This window comes from Penaeus chinensis, chromosome 12 (assembly GCF_019202785.1).
Source record: "Penaeus chinensis breed Huanghai No. 1 chromosome 12, ASM1920278v2, whole genome shotgun sequence".
NCBI classification, from domain to species: Eukaryota; Metazoa; Arthropoda; class Malacostraca; order Decapoda; family Penaeidae; genus Penaeus; species Penaeus chinensis.
The window spans coordinates 9,406,973-9,424,740 of record NC_061830.1 but is presented as its reverse complement, the minus strand read 5'-3'; the positions used below and the strand labels follow the sequence as shown (position 1 = coordinate 9,424,740).

Below are 17,768 nucleotides of genomic sequence, written 5' to 3'. Positions count from 1 at the left end.
CTCTCTCTCTCTCTCTCTCTCTCTCTCTCTCTCTCTCCCTCTCTCTCGCACACACAGACATATAAAGCACTTGCATCGCGTGGGGCGCCTATCACAGTGACACCCCCCCCCCCCTTTCCTGTGCTTTGAGTAGGGGAGGTCGGGGCAGGGGAAGGGAGTGGCTGGTATGGGCACGGGCTAGAGGTACGGGGTTATAGGGTACGTGGGAGGGGAGGGGAAGGGAAAGGGAGGGGAAGGGAGGGAAGGGAGGGAAAGGGAGGGAAAGGGAGGGAAAGGGAGGGAAAGGGAGGGAAAGGGAGGGAAGGGAAGGGAAGGGAAGGGTAGGGAAGGGTAGGGAAGGGAAGGGAAGGGAAGGGAAGGGAAGGGAAGGGAAGGGAAGGGAAGGGAAGGGAAGGGAAGGGTAGGGTAGGGTAGGGTAGGGTAGGGTAGGGTAGGGTAGGGTAGGGTAGAAGAGAGGGGAAGGGAGGGGAGAGGAAATGTCGGTAACATGGCGCGCGATCAAACACCGGATATACTAGACTATCGTAACCCATTTCTAAGCTTCCCAAGCGCGCTGAAGCTGCTCCGGGCTTCTCGCTGAGGCTTCTGCACGAACTCGCTTCGTGAACTTTGCAGGAGTGGTGCGCGCGTAGCTTCGTTGCTTCTAGGATTTTGAACTTTAGATTTTGAGCATTTGTATTCCTTTGCACTGGATATATTTCTCTAGAGATTTATCATCCTGATGTATGTATACATAGACCTATTCATTCATCTTCGTATACATGTGTATGTATATATTCGTTGTGTATGTATGCTTTGCGTGTGCGCGTGTGTATGCTTATTCATATGCGTATGCGTATGCGTATGCGTATGCGTATGCGTATGCGTATGCGTATGCGTATGCGTAAGCGTATGCGTAAGCGTATGCGTGCGTATGTGTGTGTAAATGCATGCAAATGTAGATATAAACATATATGTATGCATGGGTGAACGGATGAATATTTCTATCAGCCTATCTACTTACCTAGTCATCTACCGCCTATCCATTTACCTATCATTCCCCAGCACCGCGTTGACAGTGCTCTCAAAACAACCCTTGACGCCCTGTCCTCGCTCTGTCATTATCACGGTAATGTTGACAACAGTGAGGCTGCAATGTTGACCCTCAGCGACATCGTATGTCCGCATTACCGCAATTTCTGAAGCTCCTGATATATCGCATGACCCTGTTTTTACACTATGTTGACCTGTCTTTGCGTCACGTTGACCTGGCGTTGCGTCACGGTAACCTGCCTTTGCGTCACGTTGACCTGGCTTTGCGTCACGTTGACCTGCCTTTGCGTCACGTTGACCTGCCTTTGCGTCACGTTGACCTGCCTTTGCGTCACGTTGACCTGCCTTTGCGTCACGTTGACCTGCCTTTGCGTCACGTTGACCTGCCTTTGCGTCACGTTGACCTGCCTTTGCGTCACGTTGACCTGCCTTTGCGTCACGTTGACCTGCCTTTGAGTCACGTTGACCTGCCTTTGCGTCACGTTGACCTGGCTTCGCATCACGTTGACCTGGCTTCGCATCACGTTGACCTGGTTTTGCATCACGTTGACCTGGTTTTGCATCACGTTGACCTGGTTTTGCGTCACATTGACTTGGCTTTGCGTCACGTTGACCTGGTTTTGCGTCACGTTGACCTGTCATTGCATCATGCCGACCTGTCATTACACCATGTTGACTCGTCTCTTCACAGGTAACCTACCCTATGATGTCTATTTTTTTTTTTTACCAATAGAAAATATGTTTCAAGTCCGCACACCTGTAGAACATTAATTTTTTTTCTAACCTTGATTATGTAATTTCTATCGACGACCGACTCCGTTTTCCTTACGTTACTCTGTTCGTTTTCTTACGACAATCCCCTTTCAATGCAATGTTCGATCGCTTCTCAAAACTATTTTTTTATGAGGTAATAACAATAAAAATAGATAAAAAAAAAAAAAAAAAAAAACAGATGAGTCATACCGCAAATATACACGTGCACATGACACCTTTGTACCAATATGGACCGCTTTTAACGCGCATTTTGAGAGACGCCACACTTTCAGTCTCAGGTTTACAGTCCCCTCCCATTTACACAAGAAAATGATGCAGCTTAACAGAAAATGTGGCACACTGACAACACCAGAAATCTTTCCTTACCCTCTTTTCCCCTCGGTAATTAATAAATATACCTTATGTGTACAGTCCAGCTTATTAGAGCAAATTATGTATAGATTGTGTCTATTGGTAATTCGTTCATATACTATTGAGGAGGAAATAGATAACACCAAGCATGAGCTCCATAACAACACTATAACCCTCTTTTTTCCCCTCAATACATACATAAAACGTGCGAAAAGAATGTACGCGTACTCACCTCCCGTCAAGACCAATTTGTACACCATCTTGTTCGAATTGTGATGTCCATTCATCGTGGAGTGAGCCATTGCAAAACCGCCACTGGAAGCAGAGGGTTTCTTTTCTTATCTCTTTCTGACGTTTACTAGCAGACGTCCATGGTATGACTGGTGTAGGGAAGGCGAGGAAGTCCCCCCTCTCTCCCTCTGCATCGCCTTCCAAGTTAGTAAATTGTCGTACACTGAAGAGAGATTCTGGCGGACTGATTGGATTTTTTTTTTCTATCGTTATGCTTATCTGGGTGATTTGAAGGTTTAGGTTTGCGTTTAGGCTAGTTGGATTTCTGAGTTGGGATTAGGCTCGATTTAGATACATTGGGGACAATTAGTCTGCTGTGAAGACATAGTGTTTATTTACTCATTGGTTATCTATAAAGATAATAGTCATGAAACCGCAAATCCTCATTATTCAAAATATCACTACTATTAATAAATCTCATTAGTTATGATGTTTATGTAACATATAACGCATATTTGAAAATACTTTGCCTTAGTACATAACTAAAGCTGAAATTATCGTACAAAGTTACTGCTTCATACCAGTTGCAGACGACAAAGAAGCGGCTGCTGAAATCTCAAATATTTCTAGATTTACGCATTTAACAACATTTAAATGCCAAAGAGAATGTCATGCAGAGGCTTTTGTATCACACATCATCATCCATTGCCGATGAGATACTAATAACATCATTTAATCTAAGTTGAAATAAATATCTCATCCTCAATATCATTGCGAAGCTAATACATCACCTGGGCATATCTAATAACAAATAATTTTAAGAAGTTAAAATTTGCTGCGGATATTCGACAACATGCTCCAGTTACCCTAGTGATAACTATTTAATCTCAATTTACATGAAAAAGAACCACCGTCTAATTTATTTTCGGTTTACTGACATCATTGCCAATTTAGCGAGTGATATGCTAAACCTAGCGTTTTCACCTCTTAACCAACCCGTTTTTTTCTATTATCTATCGTGGACACATGATTTTAATCTCATTTGAAGATAGTTCGAAGTTGATTTCATGCACACTCTTCTTTTTTCTTGTCGACAAGATGAAACAAGTGAGAAATACAGAAATTAATTTTCAAAGATTAGTGCGGCTCAGTCTGACGTTCAACAAGTATCAGCAGTGAATCTTCGCTCATAGTAATCACTGTTGTTTTCCGTAATATACTTTATGTATTGTATGTATGTATTGTATTAAAGATTGCAAAATCTTATTTTTGATGATAATCTACTAAATCATAACCTGAGAATGTTATAATGACATTACGGAAAACAAGCTTGACCGTTAATATTCGACACGATATGGACAGGTGGCCGAAACAGAATGCATGGAAAACCAGTCTTTTGTACAAACACTAAAAAATATTTATCAATCTTATCAGAAAAAAAAACTTAGCGCATTTTTAGCAACTTCAGTAATCTAATCTAGCGCTCTTTCCCCGATATACTGGTTAATGTTAATCGCCCAACTTGGCATCAATAACATAAAAAAATGCCCAGTCACAAATGATAAAAATAATCCAAGTGGTAACACCTATTATCCAATAAATCAGCCAAATGAACACCAACAATCCAAACCATCGCTTTTCCGCCGCTATTGGCAACACTGTTTACGCGCCATTTTACCGTAAACAAACACTTCGAGTTTGTTTTGAGGCTTGTTTTGAGGTCTCCGTTTTTCAGCCTTTCCCCTCGGCTCGTGGGGAGGAATATGGTGTCCTTCCCCTCTTCCTGTTGGGCCTGTTAGCAACGCGAGGAAGAAAACGGGACAATGAAGGCCATTCTGAAGTACATTGAGGTGGAGAACTTCAAGTCCTATCGAGGCTTCTATCACATCGGTCCGCTGAAGCCTTTTACGGCGGTCATCGGCCCCAATGGCTCCGGTGGGTGGTTTTCAGGTGGTTTCGAGGCTTTTTGGGACTCGGGGAGTGAGGAGAGGAATAAAGCAGTGTGGGATGTGGTGTTCCCGGAGTCATGTCACTTCGCCTGACATTTCTTACCGTCCTGTCATGTCCATGGTTATCCGGCCAACTTTTGCTATTTTGGCCTAAATTGGACTGTTGAATTAGACCTCGTGATGATTGTATTGCATCTGTTGATGCGGCCGATGTCTTTAGGCATTAATTTTCAAAATATCCTTTCCTGGTACTTTTCATCCTATGAAATATAATAAAACTGGGTTAAAGTAAAGGAGACCAATGCATGCTACATTTGAAGTGAAAAGGATACGTACCCATTCTGTAATTGACAACATGAGAGCTAAATTAAGTCTCCAGATTAAGCAGTGATATATCATGCTGCCAACAAGTTTTTCGAAGGAGCTCATGACGTCTGCAGGGTCAGAATTCGCACTGGCTTGGGTAATGCGGAAATTGGTAGGGGACAGAACCCCTTGGGGAGGAAGGTTTTATTCGTATAGCAATCTCTGGGGTAGTCTGTGCATTTGCGAGGGGTTCACGTGTTCGTCAGTTTGTGTTGGGGGTTTGGCCTCGACAGTGGTCCTGGTGTCAAAATTTACTTAAAATAGTCCCAGTTTGACCTTCTTTGAATCTCTTTGTTTAGCATATTGTTAAAAAAAACATTAAATTTAAGAGCGACAGACTCCTTTCAATGTCTGCTTTATTGCCATTAATTATTCTATTTAGTTTGTTCATATCTATTGTCGCCTTCCCATAATTCAAGGCTGCTTCTGGCCATTAATACTGTCACGAGATGCTTAAGGATAAGGTTAGGTTAGCACAAAATGTACCATATAGGGGGCCAGACCCCCCCCCCCCCTCCCCTCATAGATAGGAATGGTTATGTCCTTTTTTAACCCCTTTTCGACAGGTCACGCCTTTAGGCATCAAAACAAACTGCTCGAAATGTGGCGTGCGGCTGTATGCCGTGGCAGCATGCCAAAGCGCTACGAGGCAGTGATTCGGCTTGATGTACCGAACTCACGCGCTCAAAGTTGGCACGTTGCCGTGGTTCTCCAGAGCGTAGTTTTTTTTTTAGTTTTCTACACCCGTCACCAAGGGGTTAAATAATTTGACATGTAAAGGTAAAATTGGACAGTTCCCCAGTAGAAGAGTTGGACAGCAATTTTTTTGGCCTGCCCTTATTGGGTTAACAAAGCCATAGAAAGTAAATATAAAACAAATGGAAAAAATCTAGTACACTGAAAAATCTGCTTACTAGACCTCTTTGAAAGATGATTCACGCATGTGGCCTTCATATTAGTGTGATCTCTATTTATAGACTGGTGTCCTTTTTCATTTTCTTGAGTTTCTTATAGATAGATGAATTCTTTGAGATCACCAATGTTTATAAAAAAAAAAATGGTCATGAATGTTGCTGTCCTAGCTGACCAGATTACCCGTCTTCATTACTTTCAGTTCCAGGCATAACTCACTCCTGTGTGTACTATACCTTTGCCATCTTTTATAAACCTTGGAAATTATTAAAAAAAAAAAAAAAAAAAATATCCTCAAAGCCTTCATGAAAATTTATAATGAAGAGGATTTTCATATGTGTTTTATGATATACTATATATATATAATATATATATAATATTTATAATATAATATATATAATATATATAATATATATAATATATATATAATATATGTATATAATATATATATATATATATATATATATATATATATATATATATATAAAATATATATATATATATATATATATATATATATATATATATATTAATATATGATATATATATGTATATATATAGTATATAGTGTATAGTGTATAGCGTATAGCGTATAGCGTATAGTGTATAGTGTATAGTGTATAGTGTATAGTGTATAGTGTATATATATATATATATATATATATATATATATATATATATATATATATATATATATATATATATATATACGCACACACACAAGCACACACACATACTTTTTTATAATGAATGCTTGATACAAATAACATACATCATATATCACTTACATATTTGATGCCTTTAAAGTTTCATATGCATTATAGACATATATAACATTGGACATTACTTATTCCTTGATTAATTCTCCTCTGAAGTGAATATAGGGAATAATGTTTCTGAGGCTGTAAAGGCTGGGATTCAGTATATGTATTCCTCTTTATTTGATGTTTGTTGCAAAACTTTATGTAAGGTTAAGTGAAGGGATAGGAGAGAGAGAGAGAGGGAGACAGAATACAAAATCTCTCTTGATCTATTTGCAACAAAAGAAACAGGCACTTGATTCTAATATGTCACACCCCTCTCAGGTAAATCCAACTTCATGGATGCCATCTCTTTCGTCATGGGAGAGAAGACATCCAGCCTGCGTGTGAAGCGTCTAAGTGACCTCATCCATGGCGCCTCGATTGGACAGCCCATATCAAGGACAGCTCACGTGACGGCCGTCTTCACACTCGAAAGCGGTGAGGAGAAGAGGTTCACTCGTCTGGTACAAGGCTCGTCGTCAGACCATAAGATCAATGGAAATGTAGGTGGTTGGAATTAAATTTCTGTTATATCATTATTATTATTATTTATTGTAGTTCTGTTGTTTACTCATATGTATTTACAAAGTAAGTAGTTTTATTTTCGTTGCTTAACTACGATATTCTGTTTTATAAATCTATCAAATTCATCATTATCCTCAGGTGGTCAGCAGCCAGACCTATCTCAAGGAGTTGGAATCTCTCGGCATCAATGTGAAGGGCAAGAACTTCCTTGTCTTCCAGGGTGCTGTGGAATCCATTGCAATGAAGAACCCTAAGGAAAGAACCGTGCTGTTTGAAGAGATTAGTGGGTAGGTTCAAAATAATTACATAAAAGTGGATGACTGAATTTTTAGTTTTTGACATTTTAGGTCCAAGTTTTATTTTGCTCATATGTTCTAAGAATGATTAAAAACATTGTTGTCACAGACTTTGTTTCATATGCCTCATAAACATATATGCAGTTTAAAGGTAGAAATACCTAGAAATCATTATAGCATCAGGTTTATTGCCAGAGAGCATCACACTGAGCATGGTTTCCTTCTGATAGATCTGGAGCACTGAAAGAGGAGTATGACCGGCTCAAGACAGAAATGTTGAAGGCAGAAGAGGATACACAGTTTACATACCAGAAGAAGAAGGGCATTGCAGCTGAACGTAAAGAGGCCAAACAAGAGAAGGAAGAGGCGGAGAGATATCAGCGCCTAAAGGATGAACTGGTTTGTTGCTTGGAGCTGCTCTGTTGGTTGATGCCATACTTATAGCTTCTGTGCTATATTTATATAGTTATTTGACTTTATTTTTCGTATTGTTCTGAAGTCAGTTGATATTAATTTGATTTTGTAGTGGGATTTAAATTTTGATGGGAGGGTGTTAGAAGAAAATATAAATTTTATATATAATGTTATTTCTTGAAGTACCCTTGAATAACCTTGTAAATATGATATGTATATATACATGTTATTGTTGTGATTCTTGATTTATCCATATGATAGTGTTATTAATAATTTTCTTTAGGGTGAAAAACAAGTAGAAATGCAGTTGTTTAGGCTGTACCACAATGAAAAGGAGATTGCAGAATATGACAAAGAAATCAAGAGGAAGCAAGCAGACCTGGAGAAAGTGGAAAAGAAGAAGGAAAAAGCTGAGGAGATCTTGAAGGAAAAGAAGAAGGAACATACTCGAGTGTCGAGGGAAATGTCCAAGATGGAGCAGGATATTAGAGAATTGGTAAGGAATTTAATTTCTTGTGTAACTTTGTGTAAAATCTATTATGTACTTACTTGACATCTATTTTTTATTACAGTAATACTAATAACAATACTGAAGATGAATATTAAAAGATAATATCTCACAGGAAGCAGAGGTCAACAAGAAGCGGCCAACCTTCATCAAGGCCAAGGAGAGAGTCACTCACATGCAGAAGAAGGCCGATTCTGCCCGCAAATCTCTCGCACAGGCAATCAAAGCCCACAATGCCCACATGGACGACATCAGGGAACTGGAGGGCGAGCTTCAGGAGGTCGAGAAGAAAAGGGGCGAGTTTGAGGAACAAGTCTCGCAGGATTCAGAAAACCAGGGTGAGAGACTGTTGGTGATTTAGGGTGTTCTGTTACTGGTCTTCTATGTGTCTATAATTTCTGTTTCATTGTAATTTCTTTTGCTGTTATGATTGTGCAGAATGAGTCTTTTTTTTTTTTTTTTTACTTGTCTGTTAACTATTTCCTTGTCTTTGGTTTCTCTAGTTATTATTTGTGACAGCCCTGGAGAATTATAGTCAGAGTATTCTATGATCTGGCAGTAATTGGAAATATAATAATAATAATAAGTATGATTAATTGTGTACCTTGCCACCAGTAATGGTTATAGCAAAGCCAGCAATACTGATAATAGCAATAACAATCAACAGGAAAGAGTGTTCAGCTGGAGGAGGTGCAAATCAAAGAGTACCACAGACTGAAGAACATGGCTGCTCGTAAGTCTGCCCAGTACCTTCAAGAGCTGGATTCCATCAACCGCGAGCAGAAGTCGGACCAGGACAGGCTAGACAATGCCCAGAGACGAACCTCAGAGATTGAGAGTCGCCTCAAACAGAAAGGCCACGAGCTGGAGGAGGCACAAAAGCGTGTGGAGAAGTTAATGGACCATATCAGACAATCGGAAACCTCATTAGAAGACCAGAAGAGGCTAAGACAGGCAAGATTGTTTTTTTTTTTTTGCATCATTATATATATATATATATGTGTATATATATATATATATATATATATATATATATATATATATATATATATATATATTTATGATATAATATAATGTTAAATGATATCTTTTCTTGTTTTGCATTATTATATATATATATATATATATATATATATATATATATATATATATATATATATATATATATATATATATATATATATATATATATACACACATACACATTTATACTTGTAATGTTACTTGTATTTATATTTATGTATATAAAAGATTTTACAGGTTTTGCACGGTTTATCATCCAAGCTCATGCATCTTTATGTATGAAGATTTAACTTACAAGCATACTCTTCTTACAGGAGTTGGTATCAGATGTTGGTTATAGCAAAGAACGTATAACTCAGCTACAAGAACAGCTGGAGAATGTGACTGAGCAGCTTGGCGATGCACGTGTTGACAAACATGAAGATGGACGCAGAAAGAAGAAACAGGAGATCGTGGAGAACTTCAAGCAGCTCTACTCTGGGGTGTATGACAGAATGATCAACATGTGTCAGCCCATTCACAAAAGGTATGGTTTGCTTGTATGTGAAAAGTAATTTTCTTGAGAACTTTTGATTATAACGTGTTCAAGTCTTTTTTGAAATCAGAGGTTATCACAACTATAAATCTTGAAACCATAATAATATTGTAATCTAAGAGAAAGTAGAATGATCTATATCAAACTGACAGGATTTTCATTTTATAGGTACAATGTTGCCATTACAAAAGTCTTGGGTAAATACATGGAGGCCATTGTTGTGGACACTGAGAAGACAGCCCGTCAGTGTGTCCAATACCTCAAAGATCAGATGTTAGATCCGGAGACCTTCCTACCCTTGGACTACATTCAGGCCAAGCCCCTTAAAGAGAGACTGAGGAACATCAAGGAACCTAGGAATGTAAAGCTTCTGTACGATGTGTTGCAGTACGATCCACCTGAGATCAAGAGGGCTGTGCTTTTTGCTACAAACAATGCCCTGGTGTGTGAGACCCCAGAGGATGCCTCCAAAGTGGCTTATGATCTGGAAGATGGTCATAGATATGATGCTGTTGCACTTGATGGTACCTTCTTCTCCAAGTCTGGCATCATTTCTGGCGGTAGTTTGGATCTTGCCCGTAAGGCCAAGAGATGGGATGAAAAGCACCTCTCTAACCTCAAAGCCTCAAAGGAGAAGCTGTCTGAAGAACTCCGGGAAGCTATGAAGAAATCAAGGAAGGAGTCGGAGCTTAACACAGTTGAGTCACAGATTCGTGGCATTGAGACAAGGCTCAAATATTCTAAGACAGACAAAGACTCCACAGAGAAGCAGATAGCTGGGCTACAGAAGGAGCTGGATAAGCTGAAAGCAGAACTCAACACCTTTGAGCCCCAGTTACGGGAGATTGAGAAGGTCATGGGTGAGCGGGAAGCCACGATGAGTGATGTCAAGGAAAAGATGAACACAGTGGAAGATGTGGTGTTTGCCGACTTCTGCAAGTCCATTGGAGTCACTAACATCCGTCAGTATGAGGAACGAGAGTTGCAGGCTCAAACAGATAGGGCAAACCGTCGCTTAGAGTTTGAAAAGCAGAAGAACAGAATATTGAATCAACTTGAGTTTGAAAAGTCACGTGACACTCAGAGCAATGTAGCTCGATGGGAAAGATCAGTACAGGATGATGAGGATGCTCTGGAACAGGCCAAGCAAGCAGAACAGAAACAGGTAAGATACATATTTGTTAGATCTGTATTAATCTTAATACAGGATTATCTTCAGAAATTCGTGTACTCTTTAGTCCAACTTCTGCTATGAATCTTGACTTGGTAATGTTAGTTTTTATTGCATTTTTTTTTTTTTTTTTTGCAAGACCTTTTCTCCTTAATGTATGTATTTTCCCCTTCCTGTAGTATTTTTGTATCTTCTCTCTTTTCTCTACAGATTATATTCTGTCAGACCTAAGCTCTCCTATACCTTTTTCTATGCTCTATCCTTTCTTTTTTCTCATCTTGCCTACTTTTATTCTCTCTCTCTCCCTCTCTCTCTCTCTCTCTCTCTCTCTCTCTCTCTCTCTCTCTCTCTCTCTCTCTCTCTCTCTCTCTCTCTCTCTCTCTCTCTCTCTCTCTCTCCCCCCCTCTCTCTCTCTCTCTCTCCCCCCCTCTCCCTCTCCCTCTCTCCCTCTCTCTCCCTCTCCCTCTCCCCCTCCCTATCCCTCTCTCTCACTCTCACTCTCACTCTCACTCTCACTCTCTCCCTCCCTCTCCCTCTCTCCCTCTCTCTTCCCCATTCTCCTTCATGCTCCACTAAAGGAAATACATTGTTTTCCAGATGGGTGAGATAGACAAGAGCATGAGAGACCTGGAGAAGAAAAGATCAGAGAAACTTGCCAAGAAATCAGAGTGTGATGAAATGGATGATGATATTGGCAAGGCAAGAAGGGAAGTGGGCACCATTGCCAAAGACATCCAGAGTGTGCAGAAGCAGATCAATTCAATTGATCACAAAATGGAACAAAAGAAGGGGGAGAGGTAGGTCCTTTTGTACAAGTTTGTGGAGATTGGAATGAGGGATAGTTCGGTTAGCTTATTGTATGGATTAGTATTCTTTCAAGTTGTTTGAGGGAGTTTGAATTTTTTCCTTCAGTGATTATGAGGGGTTGTCTTCAAGTAGTTGCAGGCTCCACATTATAATGATATTTCCCATAATATAGTGAATATTCAAATAATGAACAAAAGGGAATATGAAATAATGTACAGTAAGAATTTTAATTGTTGTTTTTTATATTGATTAGATATTATATATCCACAGACATTCCATCCTTAAACAATGTAAAATGGATGACATCTTGGTTCCGATGACTCGAGGCAACATGGAAGACATAGAAAATGAGGGTCGGGAAGCAGGAGAATCTACGCTAGAGTATTCTTCAGGCCTCAACACACAGGTCAGCATTTGTGGTAGTTTTCATTTTTATTTTCAATTCATGTTCATGACTTTTTTCAGTGATTTTTTTTTTTTATGCAGCTTTTTCTTTTTCTTTTTTCTTGCCATTGTCATATATCTTTTACTTTTGATTAAAAAGTTATAACCTTATAGTATTTCTCTCTTTCATTAGTGTAATTTGTAATATTATTTTGCAAATTTGTATTTGCTGAAAGAAATATTTCCTTACCATTATTTTGTTTAACACTATCAGTAAAATCCAATCCCCCTGACACATTAAAACAGGTGATGTATGAGAAAGAGTCTAGAATTGTCTTGGACTACTCATCCCTAAGCGAAACACACAAGGAACTGGATGACTCTGATGATGTGCACAAGGCTGAGAAGCGCATGCAGAAGCATATCAATGACCTCATGAACACCATTCAGAGAATTCAGGTGAGATTGTCAAGTGTGTTCAACAGAGAAGATGCATTAAAGGAGATTGTTTGAGCTTGTTATTGCAATTATGGTTGGATTTTAGTTATTCTTGCAGTTGATTTGTGTCTTCTCGGATAATTAATAAATCTTATTGGATATGATGATAAATTTTGGTTTGAAGATGATTTCAGATACCTATAGGTGATAAAGGAAAATTGGCATGTCATGGTGTTTGGATAGGCAGATATAAATTTATAAACCGGTAAATATTTTACTTTAACCTTCTTTTCCTGTCTTTTACTTTATTTAAGGCCCCCAATATGAAAGCAATGCAGAAGCTTGACTTGGCAAGAGAGAAACTCCAGGAAACAAATGAGGAGTTTGACAGCGCACGTAAACGGGCAAAGAAAGCCAAGCAGGCCTTTGAAAGAGTAAAGAAGGAGCGTTATGACAAATTCATGGCATTCTTTGAGCACGTCTCGAATGAGATCGATGGCATTTATAAGGTAAGGTCGATTAAATACCCTTTTGTTAGGTTAGTTTGTGGAATATTGAGGGTATATTATTTCCACAACCTGGCATTGATACTCCTTTGCCAACTTACAAAACTTACGAAAATACACATAATAAGGCTAGCCCTAAATCCCACCAGGCTTTGGCCAAGAACGCCTCTGCTCAAGCCTTCCTCGGCCCAGAGAATCCAGAGGAACCCTACTTAGACGGCATCAACTACAACTGTGTGGCACCTGGCAAACGTTTCCAGCCCATGTCCAACTTGTCTGGTGGAGAGAAGACCATTGCTGCTCTGGCTCTCCTCTTTGGTATCCATAGGTAAGTGTAATTGTTGTGTGAGTGAGTGGTATTATGAGTGGTTGACTGAGGTGCCGTTTTTTAAGTGGTATACCAAATTGTGGTTTTAGCTCTAGTTATGGTAATATAAATGATACATTGAGGTGTGGTCCCCAGTATTGTAAATGGTAGATTAAAGTGTGATGCTAGAAGTAAAAGATGTAGTATTATAAGTAGTAGATTGATGGAAGGTTGGTTAGTTTATTTGAGGAGATTTTTAGTTTTACTATAGGAATTATTATTTTTTGTTATTATTTTCTTCATGATAATATCCCTCATCACTGATTCAAAAAGGATATTATTATTTTTTTTTTTAATTTAATTTATTTATTAATTTTCAATTTTTTTTATTATTTTTTTTCTTTTATATATATAGACACACACACACACACACACACACACACACACACACACACACACACACACACACACACACACACACACACACACACACACATTCTTGCCATGAGGTATCAAGTTCAAGTACCAGGTGGCAAGTATGTATGCCATGCTCAGTCCAACATGTTCTATGTTTTGTTTATTTAACAGTGGCTCACTTGTTTGGCACTGATAGCTTTGAGATGTACAGCACACTTCCTGTGCTTCTGATTTTTCACTCAAGTGACTGACAGTACATGGTGCCAGGTATATGGCTTGTGTAGAGAGAAACCATAGTCATTGAGTTAAAATTCAAATCCATTAAACATAAAAATTTGTTCCCAGTTACCAACCTGCTCCCTTCTTCGTGCTTGATGAGATTGACGCAGCCTTGGACAACACCAACATTGGCAAGGTTGCATCATACATTGTGGACATGAAATCACATCTTCAGACCATTGTCATCTCACTGAAGGAAGAGTTCTACCAGAATGCAGATGCTCTTGTTGGAATTTGTCCAGATGTAAGTTCGTTCTGATTATAAGGGGGTCCCTGATCATGAGGATTTTATATTTTAGTCTGATAATCAAGATTCTTAGTCTTGAGAGAGGATAGAAAGGGGATTAGGTAATAAGTACTTTCAAGAATAAATCTAGTTTAGAATTGCATATATAAGTTAAAATAACTTAAGGAAAGGCATTATAGTCCTGTGAGGTCACTGCTGTCAGCATAAATTCAGTCCGAGTTAAAATAAATCATGATCCCTGTATTTCTCGCTTTACAGCCGGGCGAGTGTCTGATCAGCAAAGTATTGACCCTAGACCTGGAGAGATACCCCTTGCAAAGAAGTGAGGAGCCAGATCCTTTCGGTGTCAAGGTATGTGATTTGCTTTATGCACACCGAAAGCTCCCCTGATGAAGTCCGTGCCAGAAGGAAGTGAGAGTGATTTCCCTACCCCTCCCTGGTAAAGGGTTCCCGTTATCTCCACCCCCAAATCTACACCCCAATCCATAAGGGGACTCTGGCATTATGTGGATATTGTTGTTAATATTGATATCATTATTGTTATTCCTGTCTCTAGTATTATTGATTACTTATTTTTTTATATTGTCATAATCATTATTGTTATTATTCGTGCGGTTGTCGTCATCATCATTGCTGTTATTACTTTTGCAATTATTAATTTGATGATGAGTATTATTTTCCATATTTGAAATTTACTCTTATTAATATTAATTACAGAAATAAATAAGAAAAAGGTAAAATGAAGTTTATATCATGATTTTTGTAAATGATTTACACTTGTCATAGCATTTTATTTTTCTGAACTATTATTCTGTTTTTCTTAACCCAATGGCAACGGGTCACGGCTATCGCCGTCATAACAATACGCCTGATTTGAGGCGTGCGGCTGTCCACAGCGGCGCCGCGCCAAAGCGCCCTGAGGCAATGATTCGGCTTGATGTACCGAATTCATGCGCTCAGAGTCGGCGCGTTGCCGCCGTTCGCCAGAGCGTAGAGTTTTTTTTAATTTTCTATACCTGACGCCATAATACTATTATTATTATTATTATTTATTTATATATTTATTTTATTTTATTTTATTTTTTCCCTTTCCTTTTGCTTGTTTATATATATATATATATATATATATATATATATATATATATATATATATATGTATATGTATATATATATATATATATATATATATATATATATATATATATATATATATATATATATATATATATATATATATATATATATATATATTTCTTTATATTGTATTATATATGTTACATGTAATTGATGTATATACACACTAATTATTTATCCTTTTCCCTTTTATTTTAGATCTGGCAGAGGTAGACTGCAAAAATGGTTCCAAAGAATGTTTTTTAACCACTGAATAAACAACAAGCAGAAGGCTAAAAAGAAAAAAATCTTCCTTCCTTCCTTCCTTCCTTTCTTTCTTTCATCTCAAGAATTGAATGTAATACACAATACACAATTAGTGATACTGTCTCTCCGAAAATTGCCTGATGCCTCACTGGCCAAAAAAATGTTCTCGCAGACTGCCCATTCCCACACCTTGATTCGGCTGTAGGTGGAAAGGTGTCGCAATTAGGAAATTAGTTTGATTTATTTCAATCTTTCTTCTTTGAAACTTGCAAACAAAAGAGTTTGAACACTTGAAAGCCATTTGAAATCTTGTGAGTAAGAAGTATATTACAAGTATGAGGTGGGATATTTTGATTATACTGAGAGAACCATATCTGTAGATCCCCCTCTGTAAAGGTCTTTGAGAGTATGTAACATCAAGAAATATCTGTTTACTTTTGTATATAAGCAAAAAGTTTAAATGAACCTATGGAAATAAATAATTAGTTTTGTATATTCTAATTTTTGGTATTTGTTTGTCTATGGATAAACATGTTTTTATTTTGAGTTTTCCATCTTTTAGAAATAATTTTCATTGTTGGATGATATATACCAACTGATGCTTAATGATAGTGCTACTTACTAGTATTTCAGCCCTTTTTTTTTTTTTTTTTTTTTTTTTTTTTTTTGAGTCCATATATATTTATTTATGCATTTACAGTTTTATTTATTTATAGTAAAACAAAATAGGATATGAAAAGTAATGAATATGAAAAGTCAAACATGGATATGGTATTTATAGAGCTCTGCATAAGTAATGCTGTTTATTCTTTTAAGAAGTTGGTATTGGTCTGGTAGTCTGTGCAGATTGCAGTACAATCTTCATTGTTGATTTCAACACCTGATGACTGTTATTAAGTTTATTATGTATACCAGTCTGATAATAATGCGGCCACAGGTGAGCATCACAATTTAGAAACAACAGCAAAATTATTTTGTATGATCATTTATCTTTTATATATGTGTGTATATATAGTTATATACATACACACGCATGCATACATCTTTACATATATACATATATGTATAATTTTAGTTGAAAGAAAAGAAAAACTAAATTTATCAGATTCACTGTTGGAGCAGAATGGAAAATTACAGTAGAACTTTGGAGATGATTAGGTCAGATTACCATAGCAGTTTTTATTTTTATAATGTTTAAGTGGAAACTTGTATAGGAGAAAGATGCAGATTTTATTTTATTTTCAGTTCCCTTGAGTTTCAGTACAAAGAAACTTTAGCAACAGAATTTTTGTCCTTGTGAGTAAATAAAAGAATATTCTGTATTGCCCTTTTTATTTATCCCCTCAATTGTTGTCGTGGTGGTGGTGGTGGTGGTGGTGGTGGTGGTGGTGGTGGTGGTGGTGGTGTGGGGGGGGGGGGTCCTCAAGAGATGGAGACTGAGGTCCAGTATTGATCTCCCCTACATTGGGCCTCAGCCCTCAGCTCAACCAATTTTGCAAGGTCTTTCTTCTTTCCCCTTCCTTTTCCCTCTCTTTTCCAATCCCTTCTTCTGTCCACTTCCCATGTTGTGAGAGCTGTGTTGAAAAGAAAAAGGAAGGCTTAAGGCCAGTCCTGAATGGGTGTGGCATTCCCATTTAGTTCTCTAGCCCTTACTCTTCATGGGGACCCTGAGGGTAGACCATTTCTCTTGCCCACATATTCCAGGCTTACATTAGAGGCATTGAGGCTTGCCCCTTTATCAAATAGCCCCAAAGACATCAACTTTTCTGATTCCCAGACCCCTGGCTCTACTTAGATCACTGCTACTACTTCCCCCTCCTCAGTTACCTGCTGTCTGATCAGTCCATTCCAAGTCACCTACCCAGGTCATTTCCCAAAGTTCAGAAAACATGCCTTGCTTTCCCAACATCCTTCACTCCATTTCATATTCCACAATCTTCCTCATTTTCAATCCCCCTCCTGTATTACTGCTATCCATCCTTATTGCCTATCTCACTCAACATCACTCCCTCTTCCTCCCATCCTCAAGTTTTAACTACCACCTCTACAAATCCTTTAAATACTCATTTCAGCTCAGCAGAGTGGGATGATTTTTGTGATTTCCCATACAGCC

General features: G+C 38.2%; 2 protein-coding genes across 2 annotated transcripts in view; one reads left to right on the top strand and one right to left on the bottom strand.

Annotated features, from left to right (window-relative positions):
• The window catches only part of LOC125030908 (TRPL translocation defect protein 14-like), an 88,480-nt gene extending 85,927 nt beyond the window's left edge, over nucleotides 1–2,553 (bottom strand). The window contains exon 1 of the mRNA XM_047621251.1: nucleotides 2,390–2,553. Within this exon, the coding sequence (XP_047477207.1) occupies nucleotides 2,390–2,459 (70 nt within the window). The 5' untranslated portion in view covers nucleotides 2,460–2,553. The remainder of the gene's footprint in view (nucleotides 1–2,389) is intronic.
• A 1,487-nt stretch (nucleotides 2,554–4,040) lies between these two features.
• On the top strand, nucleotides 4,041–16,977 carry LOC125031085 (structural maintenance of chromosomes protein 1A-like). Its single transcript, XM_047621562.1, has 17 exons — nucleotides 4,041–4,323; nucleotides 6,701–6,921; nucleotides 7,082–7,230; nucleotides 7,470–7,638; nucleotides 7,937–8,149; nucleotides 8,277–8,499; nucleotides 8,829–9,115; nucleotides 9,499–9,710; nucleotides 9,888–10,884; nucleotides 11,488–11,687; nucleotides 11,968–12,103; nucleotides 12,388–12,540; nucleotides 12,834–13,028; nucleotides 13,175–13,353; nucleotides 14,095–14,272; nucleotides 14,534–14,626; nucleotides 15,608–16,977. The coding sequence occupies exons 1-17, from the start codon at nucleotides 4,212–4,214 to the stop codon at nucleotides 15,620–15,622; spliced, it is 3,732 nt and encodes a 1,243-aa protein (XP_047477518.1). The 5' UTR covers nucleotides 4,041–4,211; the 3' UTR covers nucleotides 15,623–16,977.
• Nucleotides 16,978–17,768: the final 791 nt, after the last annotated feature.